At 37.9% G+C, this 25,737-nt stretch overlaps 2 protein-coding genes across 4 annotated transcripts; both read right to left on the bottom strand.

Annotated features, from left to right (window-relative positions):
• Window positions 1-20: 20 nt before the first annotated feature.
• Window positions 21-8,445, bottom strand: vrk3 (VRK serine/threonine kinase 3). 2 transcript variants are annotated; one of them, XM_034196974.1, is made up of 16 exons: window positions 8,351-8,445; window positions 7,252-7,466; window positions 7,013-7,132; window positions 6,767-6,820; window positions 6,520-6,669; window positions 5,877-6,017; window positions 5,404-5,459; window positions 5,143-5,209; window positions 3,773-3,857; window positions 3,580-3,682; window positions 3,113-3,205; window positions 2,890-3,022; window positions 2,418-2,535; window positions 2,013-2,071; window positions 1,740-1,904; window positions 21-565 (listed from the first exon to the last, which is right to left on the bottom strand). In XM_034196974.1, exons 2-15 carry the CDS (start codon window positions 7,463-7,465, stop codon window positions 1,768-1,770), a joined length of 1,530 nt encoding a protein of 509 aa, XP_034052865.1. In that variant the 5' UTR covers window position 7,466; window positions 8,351-8,445; the 3' UTR covers window positions 21-565; window positions 1,740-1,767. The 2 variants fall into 2 exon arrangements, with proteins under 2 accessions (XP_034052865.1, XP_034052867.1); XM_034196976.1 differs by lacking the exon at window positions 8,351-8,445 and adding an exon at window positions 8,058-8,305.
• Window positions 8,446-8,788: 343 nt separating this feature from the next.
• On the bottom strand, window positions 8,789-24,833 carry rab27a (RAB27A, member RAS oncogene family). 2 transcript variants are annotated; one of them, XM_034196988.1, is made up of 6 exons: window positions 24,617-24,833; window positions 16,368-16,536; window positions 13,047-13,132; window positions 12,858-12,961; window positions 12,080-12,203; window positions 8,789-10,901 (listed from the first exon to the last, which is right to left on the bottom strand). In XM_034196988.1, exons 2-6 carry the CDS (start codon window positions 16,518-16,520, stop codon window positions 10,706-10,708), a joined length of 663 nt encoding a protein of 220 aa, XP_034052879.1. In that variant the 5' UTR covers window positions 16,521-16,536; window positions 24,617-24,833; the 3' UTR covers window positions 8,789-10,705. The 2 variants fall into 2 exon arrangements, with proteins under 2 accessions (XP_034052879.1, XP_034052880.1); XM_034196989.1 differs by lacking the exon at window positions 24,617-24,833 and adding an exon at window positions 18,594-24,253.
• Window positions 24,834-25,737: the final 904 nt, after the last annotated feature.

Below are 25,737 nucleotides of genomic sequence, written 5' to 3'. Positions count from 1 at the left end.
AATGTAAAAAAACAAAAACATTTACTCAAACACAATTTATTTGTTAACAAGCCTTAAACTCAAGATGTCTTGTGCTCTTTGATCAAGGACACTAAGGCACTGCTTTAAATGAAATATATTGCTTTCTATACAGGCAGACTAACTGTGCCGACATATAGGAAGGGTGGATCTACGTCTCTTGGCTCATGTTGAGGAAATGTTTAGTAGAAGTAAATTCATGTCAAAGACAAACCACTGTTAAAGGTATCTGCTAAAAGAGGAACACTGTGACAAGTAAACTCACAACATGTCAACAAAACCCAAATCTGTGCGTCAAATATTAAGAACTTGCATCGCTCTCACATTTAAGGGAGATTAACGTTGACCTTGCATTGTTTAAAAGACTGCAATGAATATGAAAAACCACACCCAAAAAGAAGATTCCCATCAGAACTCATTCACCTAACACGAGTGCACACATGGAACTCTAAAAGACTCGGCTTCAGTGCAATAATTCAGAAGTAAAACACAACATGATAAAACAAATATTTAAAATCTTCCAAATAGTCTTCTTTCTTCAATGACTCTGAAATTAAAACACAGTACACATGTTAATATTATCACAGAGAATACCTCACATTCAAAATAAACTATAAACACTTTGATATTTAGGTTTACATCTCCTCTGGACCAGAGGCCTGTACTACGAAGCAGGATTTTTGCTTAGCCGGCTAACTTCAGGGAAAACTCTGGCTTTCCGGTCCTACGACGCTGGTTCTCTTTTTAGCGGGCTAGATCTCCATGGTAACTTATGCTGAGCGGCTAACCTGCCCCGGAGCAGGTTAGGTTGCAGGCTAAGAGATCAACTCAGTGAAAGCACCGCCTGCTGACCAATCAGAGCTCAGTGTGCGGAGTTTAAAGCGATCAAGTCATATTACAGGAGAAAGGAAATACAGAAAAGCTGCCGTTGCAGGAAAGACGGCCGGCAAAAATCACCGACTGTGTGAACGTGAACATTAATAGAATATCACTTCCCATCTTCAGAGCAATCTGACTATTATAACATTAGCGTTAAGAAAGCTTACTTAAATATCTGCCACAACATAAGTAACCGGATCAGAGTAACATTACGTACAGTCCGCGGCATATCACTTCATAATGTATCATATTTCCTTATCTGAGTCAGCTGAGCCGTATCTGGCCGTGCAACACTCACAGTGTCACATAGGCCTACTGTATGCAGAAGTATTATTTTAAGCAACACATTAAGTTGACCAAACACTCGAGACAAATGTAATTAAAGTCAGATTGTGTTTTAGACGGTGCAGTGATAACATAAACATGTTAATGTACGCATTCAAACACTTTTTCTTTTGCCAGCTGTATTTATCCTGGATAAAGTGTTTAAGTCATGGATGTTTAAGGTTTAACTTCTTCATATTTGACTAGTATTAAAGTTCACTTTTCATTCAGGAAGTATGACGCTGCGCTGTCAGTGCACTTCTCCATGTTGATAACCCGCGTCGTAGTACAGCTTAGCGACAGCGCGTATGTTTTGGATTAGGCCAACCGGCTAACTCAAACATATCCAGGTTAGGAAAATCCAGCTTCGTAGTACAGGCCTCTGGTCTCATTTGCCCCGGGGATGAGAAGGCACATTTCCCCCTCATTTCTTACAACTGAACTATTTGTGTACTTAATTTATGTGTATAAGAACCTAGAATCCCGGAACCCTGTGACCAGAATCTACATACTTGTACCTAAGTTGCAGAGTGATAACGTCCTCAACTAAAAACTGAGCGGCTGCTCCGCTGCCCCCCCCAGCTGCAGTAACACGGCGCTGAGTCCGGCCTTCAGTGCAGAGTAGTCCGGCTGCTCAGTGTACTGCAGAGCCATCACGTTAGTCAGGTACGCTTGAAATGCACCTTCAACGGGACACACACACACACACACACACACACACAGAAATATATCGGCAAAATGCACATTGAATCAAACGGGTTATCTGTTGTATAACAAACATTTTAACTCACTGGAAACGATATTCTTCTCAAAGCAGTGACTCAACAGAGCAGGGACATCCTTCATGTACCTACAATGAGAAATGTTTGATTATTCCTTTATATTTGACCACTAACTTCATCTTATGCAGGCATGTTGATACAAATCAGAGGTTCTGTGGAGGTTCAAAGGTGTGTTGACGGTTGTTTTAGCAAGTTTATTGTTTGGTCTAAAAATATATCAGATATATGTACAAAAATGTCCAAGTTGATGTCCTAAAATGTCTTGTTTTGCCAGTCCAAAACCCAAAGTAATGAATATAAATATGACATAATAAAGAGCAGGAGATACAAATATTGCATGAGAAATGTAATTGACAACTGATGGATAGATCAAAAATAATTGCCTATTATTTTTTAAGAATACAACTCTCTCACCTCTGTTTCTGCGTGGCCACCTGGTCTGGGTGAGTGATTTGAGTCCATGGCAGCGTCCCTGTGTGCCAGTGCAGCATGCAGTAACCCAGAGACTGCAGGTCGCTGCGTCGAGACGGAGCTGAGAGGAAACACACACACACACACAGCGATGACTACATCTGTTTTCCCTCACACTCACCCTGAAACATCAACACCACAAAACAATCCTCACATTTAGAGACACCTAGTTATTGTGGTTTCCATATTAAACATGTCAAAAGAACTGTCACACTAAAAGAAAATCACAATCATTCAAAAGAAAAACATCAGATCAGTGTTATCATGTGACGCCTGTGTGTGCAGACAGATGGACTGTGGGAGGAGGGCAGCTGGTGCTCATGTAAATTAATCTGAGAGTGTTGAGTGTACAGTAGCTTGTGGAGTGAAATGGCGTCTGATTGGCTGGTGAAAGGAGTCCAGAGGAGGGACTGACCTGCTCCTTTATGAGCGTCCAGGCTGATGAACTCCACACTGCCCTCGTGTGGCGTCCGGCTGTCCTCACGGTACTCCACATGTTGATCACCAGGACAGTATCTGAAGGCATGGCAGTATCCTACCAGGTAAACCTAACCACACACACACACACACACTAATGTAAAAGGCATTTCAATCATGGACACTAACAGAGTACAGTTGGAATAATGAAATGTCCTCACCTGTGATTTCTGTCCTGGTTTGATGTAAATGTTTTCTGCGTTTATATCAGCGTGAACGTACTCATTTGAATGGATATACTGCAGCACATCTAACTGCAAGGGGGAGCCAATGTTACCGTTTATCAAGCAAGGGAGAAAAACAGTTCTTATTCAAGATCTGGATCATGATTTAGATAGGAGATACAATATGACAGGGTACGTTGAGAGAGACTTCAACAAGATACAAAAACAGAAACAGAACAAGACAGGTTAAAAACACATGGACAATAGTGAACATGTAGTAAATAAAAACGTATAAATGATGTCGTTACAGTTTGTGATGTGAAACGACTGTAAAAGCAGTTTAATGTTCCCAAAGGATATTAATGTAATAGATGTGAGGCGTCCATGTAAAGAGAATTAGGGCACGAAGTGACCCGATAACTTTAGGTATTTGATTAAAAGTCAAGTTAAAAGTTGACACTCACTATTCTGCAGGCGAGCTGAAGGACAGCTTTCTCCGACAGCAGCTCGTCTTCTTCCTCCATGACAGAGTGGAGAGACTGGCCCATGTTGGGGAAAATCAGAAACCTATGGAATAATAAAGGACATAAAGAACAACTTGTAATAGACCTTAAGTTAATGGTAAACTTTTTGTAATTCATGTGTAAATATTCACACCTGTAGGACTCTGCATGAGGACCAAAGCCGGCACAGGAGGGAATCCCCAGGAAGTCCATCTTGTTCTGTTTGATCCACCTGTCCACTGCAGAGGGACCATTGGTTTTAATTATCATGTGTGATTCATGACTTTGTTCATTTCATTATTTTCATTTCCATCTTTAATACGAACAGATAAAAAAAAAATAATAATAAAAAAAGTTCAACCATATTGTTTTTTTATTTTTTCATGAATCTTCAAACAATATTTATATATTTCACACAAATATATTTCATAATAATAATAGTGTATGAAAAGGAGCAGAAGGAAGCACATGCTTATAAATTCCCACCCCTTACTAAACTGTTGATAGTCCGTAAAATGATTTCTGCCGTTATAAATAACTGCTTTAATATTTTATACATATATTACAAAAATATATAGAACATTTACATACATTTATAATTATTTCTCACCTTAGATCACTTGTCCCTATATCTTTCCAAGAAAGTATTTTTGTACATCGTTTTAAACAGTTTTGTTTAATGCTTTGTTTTAACTCCTGCTCCAAACCATTCCACAAAATCACCGTACAGATTTGTATGCAAGTTCTCCTCTCAAATGATCCCTCCCCTGTCTTTCCATAAACATGTTCTGTATATTACCTGGGAGTAGATTAAGTCTTGCTTTGTACATGATTTGTGTAGGTTCAAATTCAACCACATCCCTGAACTTCAGTGTATCTGGCTTTAAGAATAATGAATTGGTGTGTTCAACATCTCCAACATTGTTGATCATTCTTATTGCTCTTTTTGGTAATATGCATAATGGCTGGAGGTTGGTTTTGTAAGTATTTCCCAAAATCTCAACACAGTTACTCTGATATGATAATATGAGTGTATTAGTGGCCCAGAATGTGTCTTGACTTCCCCCAATGTTGCTACAGTCTTAGCCAGTTTTGCTTTGACATGATTGATATGTGGTTTACACATGAAGCAGGATTCAAGATGCTCCCGTTAAAAATAAATCTCTTTTCAACTTCTGCTTTCCTCTAAATGGATTAGGAAATGAAGGAAACATATTTTTAAGTGACATTGTGAAACTACATCACATGACAAACTGCCAGAACCGTTACCACTGACTTATTGTTAGTGGTTCTCCGTCTGACTTTCAATATCTCATCAATCTATCTCATCAACTGTGATAAATGCTGCTATTCATTTCAAATAAAAGTGTTCCTCTCGTAATGATCATTAGATGAATAAGAACCATGGTAGGACTACCCTGGCCCTTCATATCCATAGAAAATCACCACTTCTTTTATAGGCAACATTAACATTGTTTTTGTAAATAAAATAAATGTTGAACTTGAAACACAATAAATCCTCACCTGACACAGGTTTAGCAGCTCTTTGCAGAAAGTTCTGCTCAGTGAAGATTCTGCCATCTTTAGCTCCCTAACACAAAGAAAGATAAACGCGATGATGTTATCAAGGAAGTTTACGGGAAATACATAACAAATAAGAACAATACATTCCCTGACAAATACAAAGTGAGGGAGTGATTGTTTCTTCCTTTATGGCACTGCAGTCCCACATATGAGTATTTAGAAAACCTTCAAATGTACCACGTCTGTTCAGGCGGCACTTACCAGCTTGAGGATGTGATTTGACTCCTTGGAATTGGATCGTGAATCTATTTGCAAAACTGAAAAAAACAAACCAAAAAATTATATTTATTTTGTGCCAATACAGGATCTTTTTACTTTACATTTAGATTTGTAATTGTGTTATCCTGTTGAAGGACTGCCTAACTATCTACGAAACTAGCCCTCTCTTTGGAAGGCTTTATTCAAGTTACCCGGACCCAGGATACTTTTTGAAATGGAAACAAAAAGAAGTCTCATAAGAAGAGGTAACACTAAAACTACATCATTTAACCATTTTATATATCTAGCATATCTATTTAGAATATAGTTTCCGTTAAACAGCTATATTGTAAATGAAAGACAAGTCGGAATAGTTTGTTCAAAATTTGAATAAATACTTCTGTATAATAATAACCCTTATCTTTTACCTGAAATGCAATTTGAATAAAAACCAGTATTTCCACTGCCAGTCTCACCTTCGTACAGCAGCTCTGTGGTGCTCTGACTCAGCAGTTTCACCAGCTTCCACTTCTTTCCCGCCGTGTCCGTCACCTCTTCGCCTTCCTGCAGCGGCTCCACAGCAGACGCATGCTTTGCCTTCTTAGATTTGCTTTTTCCTATCGCGATAAATGCAAAAAGAAACAACCCACCTATTACGTCGTATGTTTCAAAGTATGTGAGACACTGACATAAAAAAGGATGCATAGAAAACATAACAAATTGAAAACATAAGGATAAAGAGAGATGACCAGAATTAGTTAACTGACGTCAAAGTTAAAACTATACCTCCACTTCAAATCCCTTCACATTGAATCTCTTCAGAAATGGTCCCATTTACATTGAGCTTATATAATGCAAAGTGTATCTGCCAAGTGACCTGATAAGATTTAACCCTGTGTCTCCATTTAACCGACTGATATTTTGTGAATCTAAAATGCAGGTCCATCCCCTGAGAACTGAATCATGTAGTTGTTCTTACTGTAGTAAATTATTGATATAAAGATTTCCTGGTTCTCCGTTTTATATCATATACAACTGAATATCTTTTAACGTTTTCTTGACTATAAAAAAAATCAGCAGCTTAATCCATAGTGAAATACAATAATAATTGTTTCTCACCTTTTAACTGTGGTGAGGAAACAGGGGAGGAGACAGCCACAAGGGGGCCATGTACTGATACATCCTCCGCTCTCCTGCTTGTTTTATTATTCGGACTCTTTCCCTCTTCTGCCTGCTCAGCAGGGCTGGAGCGTCTCGCCTTTCCCCTCCCTGCAGATAGAATCAGCCGCAATCAAAATAATGAGAAAGACACATCAAGACAGAAGACAGGAAATAGATTTTCCACGAGGAATGTGCTTCAGCTCACCAGGTCGAGGAGACTGCTGCTTGGGTGGAGTTCCGAGCAATCCATCCCCACTATCTGTTGAGACAAATCATAGCATGTTGTCCAAGAAAAATGCATTCAATATTTCAAATTATTATTTTCATTTTCCACCTGGCATGTGCTGCCTGGAGCTTAAATATGTCAGACTGATGGTTCATGCTACAGCAAATTAAATTCAAAAAGCAAATTTTCTCAATCTGTAACTTCTTCCAAACCATTATAAATCACCTTTAATAGCAGTGGAGGGCACCACAGGTGGCGTGGCATTGCTAATATTAAATGTAACTTCCTTCTCCAGACGAAGGGAGTTTCGTGGCTTCCGCAATGCAGGACGAGTCGTAACTAGAGCTGAGGTGTTACATCCATGTGGCAAAGAAAAACAGGATTAACATTCCCAAAGATAAAAACCACACAAAGTCTAAACAATCTATGTTTTACTCTACATAACACTCTGTCAAGATGTTTACCTGTACTTCCTGTGGGCTGGCCACTTGCTACTGAAACAGGGAATGATTTAACTACTGCTTCATCCTTCTTGGCTGGAGAGAGACTTAAAGATGTCACCGGACTCACAGGTCCAGATTCATCAACAATACAAGGAATCTTATCCCCACATGAAGGACAAAATCTGAAACCCGGCTGCAACTTTGTCCCACACTGAGGGCAGAAGTGGAAAGGCATTCTGCAAGTAAAACACACATTATGTTACATACAAACATATTATTATACATCTAGTATTGGGGATCAATACAATGTTCTATTCTAATCAAGTGTTGATGTTATTGCAAAGTGCATGATACTTTCCAATACAATAGTTGGTTAAATTAATAATAAGAACACTCATCATGTGAATGGAATTGTCACATCCAAGAAACTAATCCTTTTTTGAAAAGTTATTGTTTAGTATTGTTTAGCTTTACGTTAACTTGAATATATGTCTCAAAGTGTAAAGCGTCTATGTTGTTATTTATTCACTAGTTAAATAAATTATGTCCGTTGTCATAGAGATAACCGTTCCGAATCTTCCGATTATGTTTTACCCATAGACTGTATATATAAAGCTATATATACAGTCTATGATATAAAGGGGTTTTACCATAGTAACAGCCAGATTCATCCCTCCATAAACGTATGCAATTTAACAAGATTATAGTGATGCTACTTTTTAACATCAATTGCGGGAAAAGAGAAAATATGTTGGGTACAAATAAAGGTGATAAAGGTACGTGTCAGTTCCTTAAAAATAATCCAGAACAAAAAAACGTCAACTAACCTTAATCCTTAGCTAGCTAACATTAGCATTAGCAGAGAGTGACAGCTTCGAGCTAAAGCTCGTGTGTTTTATACGTTATTTTATTTTAACGCCAGGGTTGAAAAAAGAAATGCAATGTCAAGAGAGCTTAACGTTAGCTAGCTAAAACAGATACGAAACTGGTGGATTTTCAGCGGAAGTATCACCGTTGCTGAATTTGAGCCTTGGTTTGAATTGAAATGTAGCTCTGAGTAAAACCGTATTTCAGCATTGAGTTTTTAAGTTGTCAAAATAATGAAAAGTGTCTCTGATACCTTTCCAACCCAGGCTGGTGTTGTGTTTGGTTCTGCAGCTTCTTCTTCACCGGATAAACACTCCTGTGGTAGGAGCTGTGGGGAAAGTGCTCCCCCTTTTGGGTTGGATCTAAATGGTTTATATCTATGGTTTATATTTATAAAGGGGCAATTTAAGCACATTAAAAACACGTTTTAGGATGTATTATGAATGCAGATTGGACAAAAAAAAGGTCGTCAATCGTTAAACATTAAAGCCAGTAGTGGAATAAGGATTTATATTAGACACTGACTGAATTAAAAACACATACCACACAAGTGTTATGTAGTCTGTAATTTTGGCAAGGATGGTCATAATCTCAGTTTCTAAACACATAAAGCAATACTTCATAGTGAAATTACATTTTTATTCAACCTCTTCAAGATTGATTATATAAAATTCGATACTGCTTCAAGAAATACATAAATAAAACAGTTTATTTCACACATGATATACATTTTGCATATGAATAAGTATGGCACACTTTAAAATATGAAATTAATCAGCAGTCATACTCATATTATAATCAAATTCAACTTTAGCTGTTTGTGTCTTAACTAAAACATCACTTTTAGCCTTTACAATTAATAAAAATAATGTCCATGTGTGTGTAAAACAAAAACATACATGTCACAATACCATTTCAGTGTTTTACTAAGTTTAGATACTCTTAATTAAATATCAGTCGTATTATAAATCTATGAAACTTTAAAGGATCTGAAGGGGTAAGCATAATGATTTAAAAATCAACACCATAAGTAAACTGAAATGTTTGTTTATTGCTATTCTTATCAAACTTGCCAATACAAAACCAAGGCTAAGCAGGTTCTTTAAAGATCTCTCTTTTATGTCTCTAATTATGTAACCCTCAGTAGGTCTACATCCAAAAATATACTGAGGGTAAGATGGTATGTAGCAGTTCTTTTCATTGCAATCAGAACTTGAATACATAATAATCCTGATGCATGCCGCATATGTGTAATTAGTAGATGGCCTAAACAGTTGTCCCACTCTTTAAAAACATAGCATCTGCTAGGAGAATCCTGACACTAGCAAAGGTGGTCTTTGTTTTCAGGTGATATATTCTTGTTATCCACATGTTATCATCCGGGGCCTTGGCATAGCAGTATGTAGGATCTCGGCTGAGCAACATCCTGAATACTCTAAAACTACAGAAATCCTTACAGGTGAATATTGAAAAATAATGTTTTGCATGTTACTTGCATGTTCACAAAAGCTACAGCAAAAATGTTCATTGAAATGTCTTACTTTCAAATATATTAAACTATTTGTTTTACTTTTTCCACAATTTTATATTTATACTGAGACTTAATTTTTGCAATCATTGGCAGAACCAGTTGCTGATTATAATGAAATTTTGATGACGAAGACAAACTGTATTCTATTATCAAGGTTTTAAGAAAAACAAGCACAAACGTTGATTTAGGAACAAATAAACAAGTGTTAATTGTCCTTCTAGTAAATTTCAGTCGGACAATGTGAGCAACGTGTTTACTGGCTGTTGCAGGGCAATCTTGCATTCTTCAGAAGGACACTAAGCACAACATCAATAAGCTTCCTAAAAGTATATCCATAGCAAATCCCAATACACCGTGACTGCAGGCATCAGTCAACATTCATCTGACTGTACAAAGTGACTCCTTTCTTAATCGCAGTGTGAATCTACACTTATCTTACAGCAAGTGAAGAGTGTTAGAAGTATTCTTATAGCACATTTGGCAGGGCAGCTCACTTTGATGCAACTTGAAGCACAACATTTATACCTGAAAACATGATCAGCATCCAAATGATGACATTTCCAGCTAGACATCATTAGAAATAAATATCCCACACTCCAATATTAATATATATTTTTTGAAAAGACCATGTTAAATGAATTTAAATTAAACGCCCACATTCAAAAAGCACTTTTCTATGGAGGTGTATTATGGGCAGGCTTGGGAATAAGATGTTTTATTTAATCTATTTAGCATTTCATGAATAAAGGCAAAAATGTTGAGAATAAAGTTAAAATGTAGGATTCATATATATGACTAACTTTTTCCTGACATTTCAATTTAATTCACAACATTTTCCCTAAAAACAACAAATCAATATCTTCCTCTAATGTATTTGCTCTCATGCCTGGACCTAATACACTTCTGTACTTTATATATGTATAGCAAAGCACTACTCTGTGGGGCAATAAAGATAAATATTGTTTCACCTTAAATATTTGACAATATGCATATGTATTCTTCAACTGCTTAACTTGGATATCTTCCTATTTTTTCAACAGTATTATGGACACAAACATGTAACGTTCGTAATTGAGTCTAACATGCACATTTGCTCTTATCAGAGGCCTCTGAGAGGTCTGGGTTGCTGGGTCCATTAGCTCTGACGGTCCCATCAGGGATCCAGGACTTGTCAACACATCGTTCCATTCTCTTCATGATGAGATCCAGCAGGACGTCCACGGCCATGTTCACGTTAAGCCCGTTTGAAGCACTTGTCTCAAAGTAAGGGATTCTGCATGGAAGAAAATATTGGACATAATAAATACGGGATCACAGACTAATGAAGCTTAGCGCAAGTTCAAGCAGGAAGACCAAGCTCTTCATTCATATTACATGTCACTTCTCTCCCCTCTCCTCCCTCATTAAGTGATCGGGGGCGTCACTCCCCAGCTAACCAATCACTCCTCTCTCCATTCTCACAAGCCTATCGTTGCACCCGCTAATCCCTTTATATCTGCTCTTCTTGTCAGCTGTCATTCCAGGTGACAATACGCAACCCTTCTCCACCCCTCTCGCCTCCCGTCTCCTACAGGACCAAGCTAATCCTTCTCCCTTCAGACCGGTCCCACCTACTTATCACCACCACCAGTGTCTAGACTCCGGGGGGTTTCTTCGGAGCGGTTCTTCCCCTCCTGAATGATAATCCTGCAAACCGGGGCCTAATCGCCAAACACCATTCCATTCTCCTGTCTTATTTACACACGGCATCTATTGCACGTCTGTCCGTCCTGGGAGAGGGATCCCTCCTCTGTTGCTCTCCCTGAGTTTTCTCCCATTTTCCCCTTTAAAACTGTGGGTTTTCTTCGGAAGTTTTTCCTTGTACGATGTGAGGGTCTAAGGACAGAGGGTGTCGTATTGTCATGCTGATATTTTTGTACAGATTGTGAAGTCCACTGGGACAGGTGTAACATTTGTGATGTTGGGCTATATAGATAAACATTGATTGATTGATTGATTAATTCTGGCAATCATTATTTCATTCATATGACGTGTCCCAGTAATAAATATGTATTTCATACATCAATGTCTCTCCTGATTGAACTGCCGCTAGTCACAATGTGACACAAACTTTGAGTGTAGAGAAAAAAATAGGGATAAGGCGGGCTTATGCAAGGTTACATTTCCAGTCCCATATAAAGATCAAAAGAGCATCGCCTACAACATCAACATACTTCGAATGTTATATAGAATTCCGAGGTTTATCCTCTCTTGAAGGCATTCACAGCATTTCTCACGGTGCACTTTGTGTGTTTTTAGTAGAGGTGTGTCTTATAGTTTCAGAGCAGGATATTTTACACATGTGTACAAATATTTGCTTTTACAAGACTGGCAAACAATACAGCCACTGCCTTCTTGACAAACATCTAAAGGGAGAGGTTCATGTACAGATGGATCAAAGCGGAGACGTACCCGTACTTCTCCGCCAGCTCACGGGCCTCTTCCTCACGGACTGCTCTCTGATCCGACAAGTCACATTTGTTGCCACACAAAACAATGTCTGGATTTTCGCAGTATGCGTGGATCTGTAACTGACCTGAAAACACACATTGAGCAATTTATTATGTATTTAGTCCCGCGTTTATAAATATGTTTGCTTCTGAGACAGATATAAAGCCATAATTTAGAATTATATTCAAGAAGACACAAGAAAGTTGAGCAGTGTAGCAGCAGTAGTTGAGGTGAGAGTATACTGTGCACAGAAAATACTTTATAATATATAAATACTGGAAGAATACATGTTAAATCACACAATATAAAAGGCCTAACATCCTAGTGTAAATTCTATACACATAAAGAGTAACTCGCCATCATTCAGTAGAAGTATTTTGAGAGTGATCAACTTTGTAAAAAATTCCTGTGCACTAAATTGTGTCTTCATTTTAATGATGCAACATTTCAGTCCACCTATCGGTAATGACATCCACATTTCAAAGCACAACAGGTTATATGGAACGTCTGCTCCCCGATTGTTACATAAGAAACCTCTCAGAGTGGACATTATTACTTTTTCTCATTTCTTACTGCAACTCATCTATGTTAAATAGCATCTGTTCCATTCACCTCACTTGTTTTTAAAAATATTTAATGAAAATGTAGACTGCGTCCTTTGTTCTTACATCTTAACACCCTTCTAAAAACAGCCAAAAAACGAAGTGTACAGTTCAGAGTGAAATATCAAAGGACTTACTCATCCAGTTTCTGACGTTGAGGAAACTTTGTTCATTTGTGAGGTCAAACAGGAGGAGGAAACCCATTGCATCTCTAAAGAACGCCGTCGTCAAACTCCGAAACCTGACAACAAAGAGGAACCACTTGATGACAATATAATAAATAGTGAAAAATAAATGTAAAGTTCAAGTAGAATAACTTCACGTACCTCTCCTGTCCCGCAGTGTCCCACAGCTGCATGTGGATCTTCTGTCCTCGACCTGGAGATCCATCTGGATTTGTTGATTTGTAAACCTGACAGAAACAGAGACGGATCAGGTCAAACAGATGTTCAGATGTTCAAACGGATTGAGAAGCATTCAATCTCAATCTGTTAGAGTGTAATTAAAGTGTAGTTTGATGTAGTAGTAAATCCCTTCATACACATATATTGTATTAAGAATAAGATTTATTTTACGGATCTTACTTTCCAGTGGCTTAAGATGTTTAACAATGCAGCATGTTGAAGCTATACTTGCATCATACTGTTAAACTCTGTTGGGACTGAGTTTTGAGTTTTTCGAGAATGATAAGCAGCATTAATCTTGTATTTCATAGCTGCTTGTAAAAATGGAGAAACAAATGTGCAATTAAAGTTATTGAAGAGTCTCTAAAAGAGTCCCCAGATGTAACTGCACATTTCAATAACACGTTTCCCAGGAATCTTTAGAGATTGAGAAATAATGTAGTCTTTAATTCCTAAGAGTAATCTAGGGACACGCTGTTGATCTCAGTGGTTTCCCTGTGACCATTGAACAGATAGCTTCAGTATTATTGGTGTACTGTATCCATCCGATTATCCATTTAATATACTGTAACTTCATGGTCATTTCATGGATAAGGAAACACAAAGACTGTCTGCTGATTTTTTCACTTTATTGATTTTACCATCAAAAGACAGGAAGCGCAGCTCTAGGTTGTTTGAAGCCTCACTACAATTTCAATTAAAGGTGGGGTAGGTAAGTTTGAGAAACCGGCTCGAGATACACTTTTTGTTATATTCCATGAAATGCTCTTAACATCCAGATAGCAATGAATATCTCAAGTGCTTTGACAAAAGCCGGCCCGGCTAAAATAACTGGATGGCCTACCTGCCTGTCAGCCTTCCATCTGTGCACAAACTTATCTCGTGCCCTCATTGGTCATGTGCGCGTTCGTGTGTGTTGGAGGAGGGGCTCTGTAAGGAAGTGGCAGATTTTTTCCGGCTGTGTATTTTCAAATTCTAGCGCACTCGAGCTGGTTTCTTCAAAATTACCTACCCCACCTTTAAATCGTGGTGGGTTTTAATAAAGTCGCTTTTTTGTGTTTTAGTTGCGTTTGCCTGCTGCTACTACATTTAATCCAGTTTTGAAACAAATTTATTACGATTCACTTTTTTGGATCATGGTCACATAAAACTGTATTTTATCCCGATGGTGGATATTACTTTTTGGATGTCCTGATCTTAGTTTATCACAGAAACAAAGTAAAGCAGACGTTAGTGGAAGATCGGCTCACAGCCCTCTCGGGACAAGTTGAATCTGCCAAGCTGTTCCTAGAAAAATCACATATTGTAATTTAAAACTGCTGTTTTCAGTGCAGGGCTGCCAACATTTGAGTTCAGCTTGGAGTGAGATTTTTTTTTGGTGAACCGAAAAAAGAAAGGTTCATGTGTACAGTGTTACAAATGTATTGAACATGTACAAACTAGGGTTTCCCATTAATGTACCGGGTGCTACAGTGGAACACGCACATACACAGTGTACACGCGACTCTTACAATGAAGGCTTGATAATCAGCTCACAGCATATAAAATGGCATATAGGTGTAAGTAGAGGTAAAGTGCTATTTTACAAGTGGGGGGGGGGGGTCCTCACCTCCTCTAGGGGGGTCCGGGGGCATGCACCCCTTTAATATTGAAGTTAAATGCATCAACCTGGTGCATTTTGAGAGCAAAAATGAATTTATGGATACATCTCTCAACACCCATATGAAACAGAACTGTAAACCGATTTTCTTTTTCTTTATGGATATTTTACAAATCACTCACCTTTTAAACTGTATTCTTGTTTTACTGTCATATAGTATTTCACAACTGTTTTTCATTTATTCTCATAAATGGTGACCAAAACGTTTGAGACCCACTGAGATAACTCGACTAAAGAGTCCCTTACCTCACTGAGCTGTAGTTATCTCTCAGTCTGACAGGACAGAGCTCTCCCTCTCCTTGTTTTAGAAACAGCTTTTAATATCCGTTAAGCTAACCAGATGCTAACAACAACAATGCAAATAGTGAGTTTGGTAGAAATATACTGTATAATAGTAAAGTTATTTAAAGAGGATAAGATTGAAGATTTGACATTATAAATATTCCCCAAAATTATTCAAAAGCATATTCTTCCAAACTCCTTGCTGTAGTATGACCACCATGAGACTATTGATGTGTGTGGTGAGTTTGGTAGTAATAAGCTGTATAACGGTGATTGAATATTATTGTATTCTCTTTTTTCGGAGTTGCACTTTGCAGACGGTCCCTGAGCACTCGTTTCTTCTCGGGCTGTGGATAGAGACCAATGTAATGTGTCCAGCTCGGAAGACGGCGCGTATTGGCTTTTTTTTTATCGAAATGTGATTGTAGTTCGTTGTCAACCTTACCACGGTACTTAGGAGACGTCATTTGTGTCTGAATAACGTTTTGTTCATGAGTTATTGATCCGTGAAATCCGAATCTCCCAATATCGTTCCAACTTTACTGAACTAAGCCAGAAGAACGTCCCATTTCGTAGACCGCTCGGTTTGCTGTTCCTTCACTTTATTTTTATATTTATATACATTTATTTTGGACGAAACCTTAGCGTGAGGAAAGGCAAGTGTGGCGTGAGTGCGTGAGATATGGGATAATTGCGTGACTCTCACGCTCAATGCGTGAGTGTTGGCAGCCCTGTTTCAGTGTTTTCACACTTTTAATCGGCAGGTCAATGTATTTGGAGAGGAGGAGACTTTTTCAAATAGTTTGGTCCTGGTAAACACTGTCACTGGGAGAAGCTGACTGCCATGGCAAACTATACCATGATTGCACACTACTTCACAAAACCCCAAATGTACGAGAACCTTAGTGGCAATGTGTTCCCTACATTGTGCCCTTAACATAACATTGTCCTGGATTGACTGAGTAGCTTCAGTACAGCTGTGGTGAATCTGTTATCAGGATATTATCTTAAAGCTTGAGGTTAGCAGCATTAAAGAGTAAGCAATGAGTAAATATGAACACTGCTCAGCTGTTTGCCAATGGTAAGAAGTGTTTATTCTTAAGGAGGGTGCTGCCTCCTGTTCACCAACATTAGTCATTCCTTGGATTTATGTTGCAACATTCATCAGTACTCTTTTGTTACTTAATGGTGTGGGAATGCATTAAATCCACTAATTAGGCAGCAGTAAATGCTTGCTGCACGAAAGCATACAAAGAGGTCCAAACAATTGCCCGCGTTTGATAAGAATTGACTGAACTTACCACTCTTTTTTCTCTGAAGTCTATTCCCACTGTGGTGATGAACTTGGAGTTGAACTTGCAGTCTGTGTATTGGTAGAGGAAGCTAGTTTTCCCCACTCCAGAGTCACCGAGGGCTAGGAACTTTATGAGGTAATCATACTCTCCATCCGACATCGTGAGAGTTTAATTTCTGAAACACACAAACAAAACAACTCAAACAACAATCTCAAAATGTGTTACAGAAATACATTGGTATTTATGTTCATCTATCCCCCAAATAACCACATCTATTATACAAACACACACAGACTGACCTCCAAATGGTTTAAGCACTTGACATTTAAATATTATGCTTAAATTATTATATTTGTTCAAATCCTCCAAACTACATCCAACAATTACTTTTCCCTACAAATAATAAAAACAAGTAGTAACCATACTATATGCTAGGGATGCACGATATTGGTTTTTTGAAACCGATACCGATAACTTCCTGCTTCTCAAGACCGATACCGATAATAAAAAAATGTTTACGCCACTAATTATTTTAACGCGATTAACGCATGTGTATTTTTTTTCCTCGGCCGCCCCGTAGTTTCAGAGCGCATCGAGTTTAAAATACCATCTACAAGCTGATGCTGACAGCCCCGCTCCTGTCGCCCGCTTGTGGCAGACCACACGTCCACGCTCACCGGCAGGCACCGACTGGCTGTTGGGAGGACCGGGAGGGTGTGTGTATGTGTGGCTCGAGCGAGCGAGAGAGAGACCTTACGTGCATTGTTGTTGTTAGCATCTGGTGCTAGCTAGCTGCGCTAACGGATATACGGAGCTGTTTAAATAAAAACAGAGGAGCGACATTTCGCCACAACTGCGCCGAGCACTTGACTTTATGCAGAAAGCCAGACAGTGGGACATTGTACGAAAAGTCAGCACACTCAGCACGGATAGTGCGCAACATGATTGCAGCGTCCAGGCAGCTCCGGTTCGAGCATATGCCTTGAGTTGCACATAGCTCCAACGCCCATACCACCGACGACATGTTTGTTTACTGTCCTGGCTTCACACCATTTACGTCACAGCCAGGCATGAGTTAGGGAGCGCTGGATTTGTGAAAAAATCCCCTCTTCCTAAACCACTAATACCACAGTACTGGTAAAATGGGAGGAGCCGAGTAAAAAACAAGCGCCCCTCATCCCAATCCACACACACCGCAGTATTTTTATTTATTTTTTTACCCAAAAAATATATTGTATATTATCGGGGCTATTAATACTGGTATCGGGTTTATCGGGATGACGTCATAATTCCTAATATCGAACCGATAATTATCGGGCCGATCATTATCGTGCATCCCTACTATATGCATAAACAATCAGAAAACACGCTTCATAGGGTGTTATGATTGTTGATGTTAAGATTCATCAATAATTATGAGTGTTCAAAAAAAAATAACTGAAATTCTATAAACATATTAGGATCCACCATAATTAGAATATTTTATGTTGTAAAAATAATTATAGAAAGGGCTACCTTATATTGTTGTGGTTTTACAGGAATGTATAAGTGCAGGAACAACATTGGGAGAAAAACACTAATATAAACAATATGAACCTAATATGAAAAGCTATCAACATATTGTTTAGATTCTCTGAGCACTAAAATACAACACCTATTCTATGTAGCACACATTCTGTAAAAAAATACAACTAAAAGCTGATGAACACACGGCGAGGGGAACAACTACTTCCAAACTCTCGAAATGGGGCAATCCGAGGAGCAAGTGAACGCACCATTACCCACACAGTCCTGAGAGGAGATCTAATCAGGCAACAGGAGGGGAAACACCGTGTGGGAGGACTGTGGCTGCGAGGCTCAAACTCCTACAGATCACGACTATGTGGAAGTAAGTCGTAGCATAGATGAACAATGTTGGGACTTATCCCTTCAATCTACTTAATGCAGTTCAGTCCACCCCCACACATTTGTATTATTCTTTTTTCTTGTTTGTCATCTTTCCAGCTCCACTGGTGCCCTTAGCATTATGCTAATTACATTTCACTTTCAGTACCAGCAGCCATCATCTTTAATTCTAATGAATTCTAATGTCACTGGATCAACAGCCAGCCTCCGTACAAGAGGGACGTCAATGTGCTTCTTATCCGAAATGAACAAGCTTGACTCTATTAAATCAAGTCTCAAATAATAGCACAAAACATACATTTAAAGCACATCAAAAAAACAAGTTACTTTGTAGAATGCTCGATCTGTTCTGACTGATGAAGTCGCAGCTGTGACGTCTACGAAAGATACAAATGAATTACAAAATAATTATGCAATTCCTAAATGTTGCTGACTAATGGATTGACATAAAAAGCAAACGTCATGTCTGAAGTAATAATTTCACATACTTTAATTTATATTCTTTATGTTAATCATGTCCTTACTGTATAGTCACAGCACATCAGTAGTTAACCATAATGGGAAACAAAACTCAAGATAAATACAACTTGGTTGTTAATCGTTTTTACAGCCTCTTACTAATGGTGTTCATGTAATACGGCCGACTCTTGTGGTTTGTTTTTATTGCTATTATGTCTACTTAGTTGAGCTTCTCCAACATTTTCCATGTACCCCATGGCATCAGCAAAAGTACTGCTGTGGGGGTGGAGTATAATCTTCATTCAATCCTGTATACATAACATTTTGTACACTTTTCAAAACATCCCTAACCCTCCAAATGTATCTTTGTATAGTTTATGACATTGCAGGGGTATGTGTGTAACATAGGAGCCATGTTATCTTGTTGACACAGTAACAGGAAGCTTTTTAAATCCCTCTGTCCCTCTCCAGCCACAGACAACACTCAAGTATGTACTCACGATCAGCACGACAAGAAAGCAGAAGTAATGTGTCTCTAGAAATCAGTCGCTTGCTGCTCTACACATTTTGGAGTAACGGTTGAAGTAATTCAGCACACTATGAAATCTAATAAATGAGACATTTTCATTTGACATGGACGACTTACTACAGTCAAAACATTGAAAAGAAAGTGCAGATGTATCATATGACCAGCTCGTAGAAAACTCAGCAGACAAGTCCTACATTCTTTCACTGTGACCCCCCCTGAACCCTTTATCTGGAGCCATAAGTAGCTTAAGGTCTCGTGCTATATCGAGATCCATGATGAATGCACTTTGACGGAAACGGCTGCAAAGAGAACAAGGAGCCCCAAATGATGAAGTCAACATTCCTGCTCGTAGCTGGTACATTAAAGTTAACATTAAGGTTTTACTTATATCTCTATAACGCTTTAGGTCCTTCTTTCGGGGGTGCCAAAACAAGCTCAAGCTGGGTCAGTTGCTATTGACATTGCAACAAAAGCTGAAACTCTGAAAAAAGTATTAATTGTGTTTTAGGTTCCTTTAGTTTTTGATGTTTACTCTCTCCATCCTGTCGTAAAGCTCTTCATAACGGTTTTTGAATGCTTTCAAAAATCTTTTTTTTTTTTTTAAAGGAAATGATTACCATCAAACCCACTCAGTTAAAGATTTGTAACACTACACAACTTTATATACACATATGAGTAAAATGGTTTATTAGCATTAAACTCACAACTTCCTGTAACATTTCCTCTTATCTCCCAATTTAAGGGGCCTACTACAAATCTATTGAAAGCTAATTAAAACTACGCAGCCCAATATATCAAACCTGCAATAAACACTACCTTCATGATGGGTCTAATGTTCACTTTTTGTTGAAATGTTCACTTGTAACTGTCATGAACCCATTTATCTGTAAAGGCATCCTCTTAACTTTTGATTATTGATCTTTTTAATTATTTGTGTTATTTCTATTTTGTTAGTGGTACCTTTTCTCATACCGTTTGAAGCTCCTTTGCTTTTTAAACGTTTGTCTGCCATTTTGTACCTTGTTAAGCACTGTTTTTTAGTTTTACTACTAAACTTTATGATCTTCCTGTAAACCGTAATCTGTAGTCCTGCTGAATTGTATTGAGTATTATTTCCTGCCATAACAAGTCAAAGCGTCTGCATCACTGACTTGTTGCCCAACTTACTGATATTGTTATTAAAACAGCCTGACTCCAAAACTTGAGTCAGTAAATGATTTCTGTGTCATTTAAAAACAGGTCACACAAGTTACACAGCCGAGCAAAACCACACTGCAAGAGATGCAGATTGTGTCAGCAAACTTCTGCAGACTACTATCAGGTTCATCTGATGACTTCTCATTAAGCTCCAATCGGAAACAAGAAAAAGCACTATCTCCTGAAAAGCCAAATGTTCTAATGAAAAGCAAATGTTCATGCACATGTCTAGTATGTTACACAGTGTGGTGCTAAAGCTACCTCTTCCAGTCCTAGCAGCTGGGAAGGGAAAGCAAGCTCTGATGACGGAGTACAATCTGATATGTTGCGCAAGAATACATATAGTGTGGTTAACAAAAAAAACGTTAAGTCTATTAACCTATTTACTGGGTTTCATTTACCTTTCAATTTGAGTCAAGCAGAACTTAATGTGTCCCTAAAGGGGCGATTGATTACGCAGCAGGAAAAACAGTAATATCATAAAGCCAAATACCCACACAAGTGGTACATATGTTATAAAATACGTTTTTAAGGAGCATGTTAAAATGGTTGGCAAGGTTGTAAAAGCAAACACATTCAGTTAGACTTTGAAGAGAATGCCTATTATTTCATAATGCAAATACTTTCATGAAATGTATGACTTTTCTTTCGCAATTAGTTGATTGTGCAACACCTTGGACAAGCCACATCTGCAATAACCAAGCCTCTTGTGATTATATACAAACCAGCAATTACAATGTTGGTCAGGAAGCTAACAAGATCACATCATTGCCATGTTTTTATAAATTAAGTTCTGATCATTTTATTACATTTGCTCAACTGAAATGCATCTATAGATACCTACACAACCATCATGTCTTCAGGCTCAGTAACACATGGAGCATCCATCAGGAATTATAATCCTGATGTGAATACTCATTATGACAAACAGCTTCTTCTGTTCGGGACGAAAATAGGGAGTTTTAACCCTTGCCTCCAGAACTCAAACTGGATCCTGACTGGGTTTATTTTCAACCCAAACCGAGACCATTTTTTCAAAAAGGGACCATTCATGCAGTCAGGAATAATCCTGTGCTTCTTGTTTTAGTTTGTGTTATTTTGTCTTTGTTGAGCTCTGAGTTTTGTGTTCTATTGTATATATAACTATGTTTTGTTCTTTTCTGTTGAGAACCTGTGATATTGCTTGAGTCCTTAATTAAGGAAGAATTATATAAGATCTATAAAACAAACGTATCAAACACTAACCCTTTGTTATCCTTGATTTCTGAAAGAACATTTTCATTCACCGTAGAGGCATGCTAGGAAAAACACGTTTTCTTCAATAATTCAATGTAACACTTGATGAGTGTCGCACAATATATACAACTTTAAAAAAAACTTAATATGAACAATTGTAAAATTGAAGTTAAAAATGTGTGCACCCAGCCTGAGAACAATTTCCTGAGAGTTACAGCTGCAGTGCAGAACAGAGGAATATACCTGACATACTGTAAATCTCTCAAATTGTGGAGGTTAAACTCATTCGGATTAAGAGTAAATGCCATTGGGCAGTCTCAGGTTTCCCACAGCCTTTTAACAGAAAACAAACGAGGCTCTGTCAGATTAAGGTGTCACATAGTACAGTTCTGCCTTCATAGGAAAGGGCCTCCCAAATATCTGTGTAACACTTATCTTAAAGTTATTCGTTTCATTAAAAACAACAAAGGGTTAGGGTTTGCCTATTACAAAACCAACAGCTACACATCATTTACGATCATCCTGACATTTCAACTTGCAGGATGTGTGGAGGTGTGTTGCGCTTTCACAAGAAATTGCATCTACCACAATCACTTAATACAAATTAGAAACTAGCAACAGAAACTGAACAAACTGAAACAGGTTTAATCTAATTAAAAGTTCATTCGTGGAGGCCTCCCAAATTAAAATCTAGTACTTACCTACTTAATTGTACTGCATTTAAATACTAGCAGCGCTATACATCAATATTACATTGTCATCAGATATTAGAATAGATATCATTTTAGTTTTTTGATATTTCTTGTTTTAACGGCTGAATCACAGTGAAGTAATGTCGTTTTCTATCTCAGATTGTGAACAGTATCAGAGAGACATTGTTTGTTTGTCTTTATTATTCTAAATTAAAATGTAGGTCTATTTGTAGTCTATTTTAAAGTATGTGTTCCACTAGGTATTTACATCATATTGTTGCAAGAGAGTAATCAATTGTTTTTATGTATGTGTGATAATGCTAAAGGTAAAACACTTGTCAATTGTACTCAAGTTGATTGACAGATACATATTATTCTTAATGTCCTTTGCATGGGGAGATGTCCTGCTTTTCTCTGTTTCATATCGTATCAAACTGAATATTTGGGGTTTTGGACGGACAAAAAGTCATCACCTTGGACTTTGAGAACCAGGATGAAGCTTATTTACTATTTTCCAAAATGTTCTATATACAAATATTAATCAATTTATCTTGAAAACAATCAGCAGATAAATAATGACATGATTGTATTTAAAACAATTATATTCATGATTTTATAATTGCATTTCTAATTTAGATTTTGCGGCAATTCTTTATATCATCTGTCTTGAATTGTCTGTCTGTATTTTTACATGTTTAGGCAAGGACTCTTGAAAGGGATGTTTTATCTCAATGAGGCTTTGCTTTTTAGATCAAGTATAACTAAACCTTAATCTACCGTAATACCTTTTGGCATTTTGTCCCGCGGTGGGAGTCAGACCAGCAAACACTAAAAGCTGTAATCCTTTCCCAGGGAGAAGTGGAAGACCCACCCTGGGCAGCTGTCCAACACAGAGGCTCCTTGGAGAAATCCGGTTGTGTGCATACCATAAACTAGAAAGGGTGCAGCAGCACAATAATGACGTGCACATTAGAATAAAATAATATGATCAGTTATTTTGGCACCATGTTTCTTTAAAGTTACTGGCTGCCAATGCTCTAACTGTCTGCTCATTAAAATACCTTGAGAGGGTTTATCTGCAGCAGCAGCAGCGCCAGGCAGTACCAGGCACATCAAACTCATTCTTCACAAACATCGGTAGAACAAGTATTCAGTACTAACACCGCCATGTGAAAATACTCAACTACAAGTCAAAGTCATGCGTTCAAGCCTTACTTAAGAAGTGGTATGTAAGTGTTTAGCCAAATGTACTTAAAGTTAAACTCATTATATATGATGTTTTTGGATCAATATATAACACCTGAATTAATGTGTAAGTTGCATTTTATTGCTGTAGATGTTGTGTTAAAGTTACCTCCTTTATATAATCAATGTATCTTTGTGTCCAGTCCAGTTTTCAGCTTTGTTACAAACAATGCATTGTTCAGCTGTAGTGCTTTTGATATGCTTTATTTAACTTAAGAGGTCCTCAACCCATAAAGGAAACACTTTATCCTTTAGATAAAGTGTATGAAAACCTGGAAAGTAACTAAAGTTGAGACACAAATGTGGTACAAAATAGTAGCCTACTATATTTACTCCTGAGGTGTAGTGGACAATGCCACTTCAAATGAAGACCTGTACAAACATTAAACGTAAATAACCAAGTAACGAACCCTTAGGCCTACCTTGAATTTGTACTTAAATATAAGCTACTTAGTCACTTTCCACCACTGCCAACAGACCTACAGTCTATGTCACAAACACACACTCAAATCGAGTAACCGAAACAAATGTAAATGAATGTAATGACCCTCAGCAGGTCTTCATGTGGCTGTCCTGTTAAGTAACAAAATATCACTTTGTTTTACTTTAAGACTTAACAGGATGCCAGCTTCCTCTGTCAGACATACGCAGTGAACATATTGATGCAAACAGCGTTATAAACGTTTTAAAAAAAAAACTGCAGTCCAGTCCCGAGAAACCAAATGTTTTATTTGTATAAACAATGGTGTTTAGTGTGGGATAAACAAACAACTCTTACAGGAGGATAAGGCAGGTGTAACATTGTTCCCTACGCCACGTTATTGTTAATGTTTGAGGGGTGGATTTAACAAGTTTGGAGGCAGAAAGTGTGTAAGAGATGCAGATAATCGAGTGAATTTAAGTTGTTAGTGAACTTTCAGCCCCTCGCTAACTCCTGACAGATGCTACAGACCGATTTCTTCGATTTCCTGAAAACATGTGAACATACTCACCAGCCCCGGGGCGTTGCTGCTGCGCACTGAGTCCCGCTAGTAAAAGTTAAAAAAAGTTTTACAAAGTTACAGTTTTAGACTTTAGATAAGCGGATAAATGATAACTTCACTCTCTCCGTCGCCTCTGGGCCAATAGTTGAGATGAGCTTCATTAACACTGAACGCCTGCTTCACTTCCCGTGGAGAAACAGCTCCTCCTCACTGAGCCGCTGCAGGGAGCCTCCGTTACTGCAGCACTACATCTAACGCAGGGGTGTCCAAACTACGGTCCGGGGGCCAAATGCGGACCATTTTGAATCGGCCCTCAGCAAAGTATGATGAAATATGGCCACAAATGAAACTTCTGCTTGTATTAGGCTACTTCTTAAATATAAATGTTCAAATATATTACACAGTATTCATGTGTTAACAAGACCACTTTTCTAATAAATTCAGTCAATTAAAGTTGACAATATTTTCTAACAAATCTAAGTTGATAACAAAAAAGCCCAATAACACATTTACATAACAACCTTGAAATATACCTTTCGTATTTCCTATAATTATAATCAATCTGAGGCATCTGTTTTAAGGAATGAGCTGCCAACACTTATTGTAACAAAATATATGATGGAGAGCTGTGATGGAGGCTGTTATTTTCTTAAAGCATTTTCAAGTATCAAGAATGGTTTACATTTAATTGATTTTTCCAACTGTTAACTGCATTTATGAGGCAATATACCTCACCTCTAGGGAGTGGCCACACCTTTCGTATAATTTTCTGTATGTGGCCCTCGGTGAAAAAAGTTTGATCTAACGCAACACATCTCACAGGGACATAAGCTGGGGTGGAGAAGTACTCAGATCTTGTGCTCAACTAAAAGTAGAAGTACCAGAGTGTAGGAATACTCTGTTACAAGTAAAAGTCCTGCAATCAAAATATGACTCATGTAAAAGTAGAAAAGCATTAGCATCAGAAAAGTGCCAAAAGTAAAAGTACTCATTAGGAAGATTGGCCCATTTCACAATCTTATATAGTATATGTTCTTATAGTAATTATTTATGCATTAAAGTGTGATAAATGTGCAGCTAGTTTGACTTTGTATACTGCAGGGTAGCTTTTTTTATCTTTTAAGTTTTTA

The sequence above is a fragment of the Gymnodraco acuticeps genome, unplaced genomic scaffold (genome assembly GCF_902827175.1).
Source record: "Gymnodraco acuticeps unplaced genomic scaffold, fGymAcu1.1, whole genome shotgun sequence".
NCBI classification, from domain to species: domain Eukaryota; kingdom Metazoa; phylum Chordata; class Actinopteri; order Perciformes; family Bathydraconidae; genus Gymnodraco; species Gymnodraco acuticeps.
This window is presented reverse-complemented; position numbering and strand designations above follow the sequence as displayed.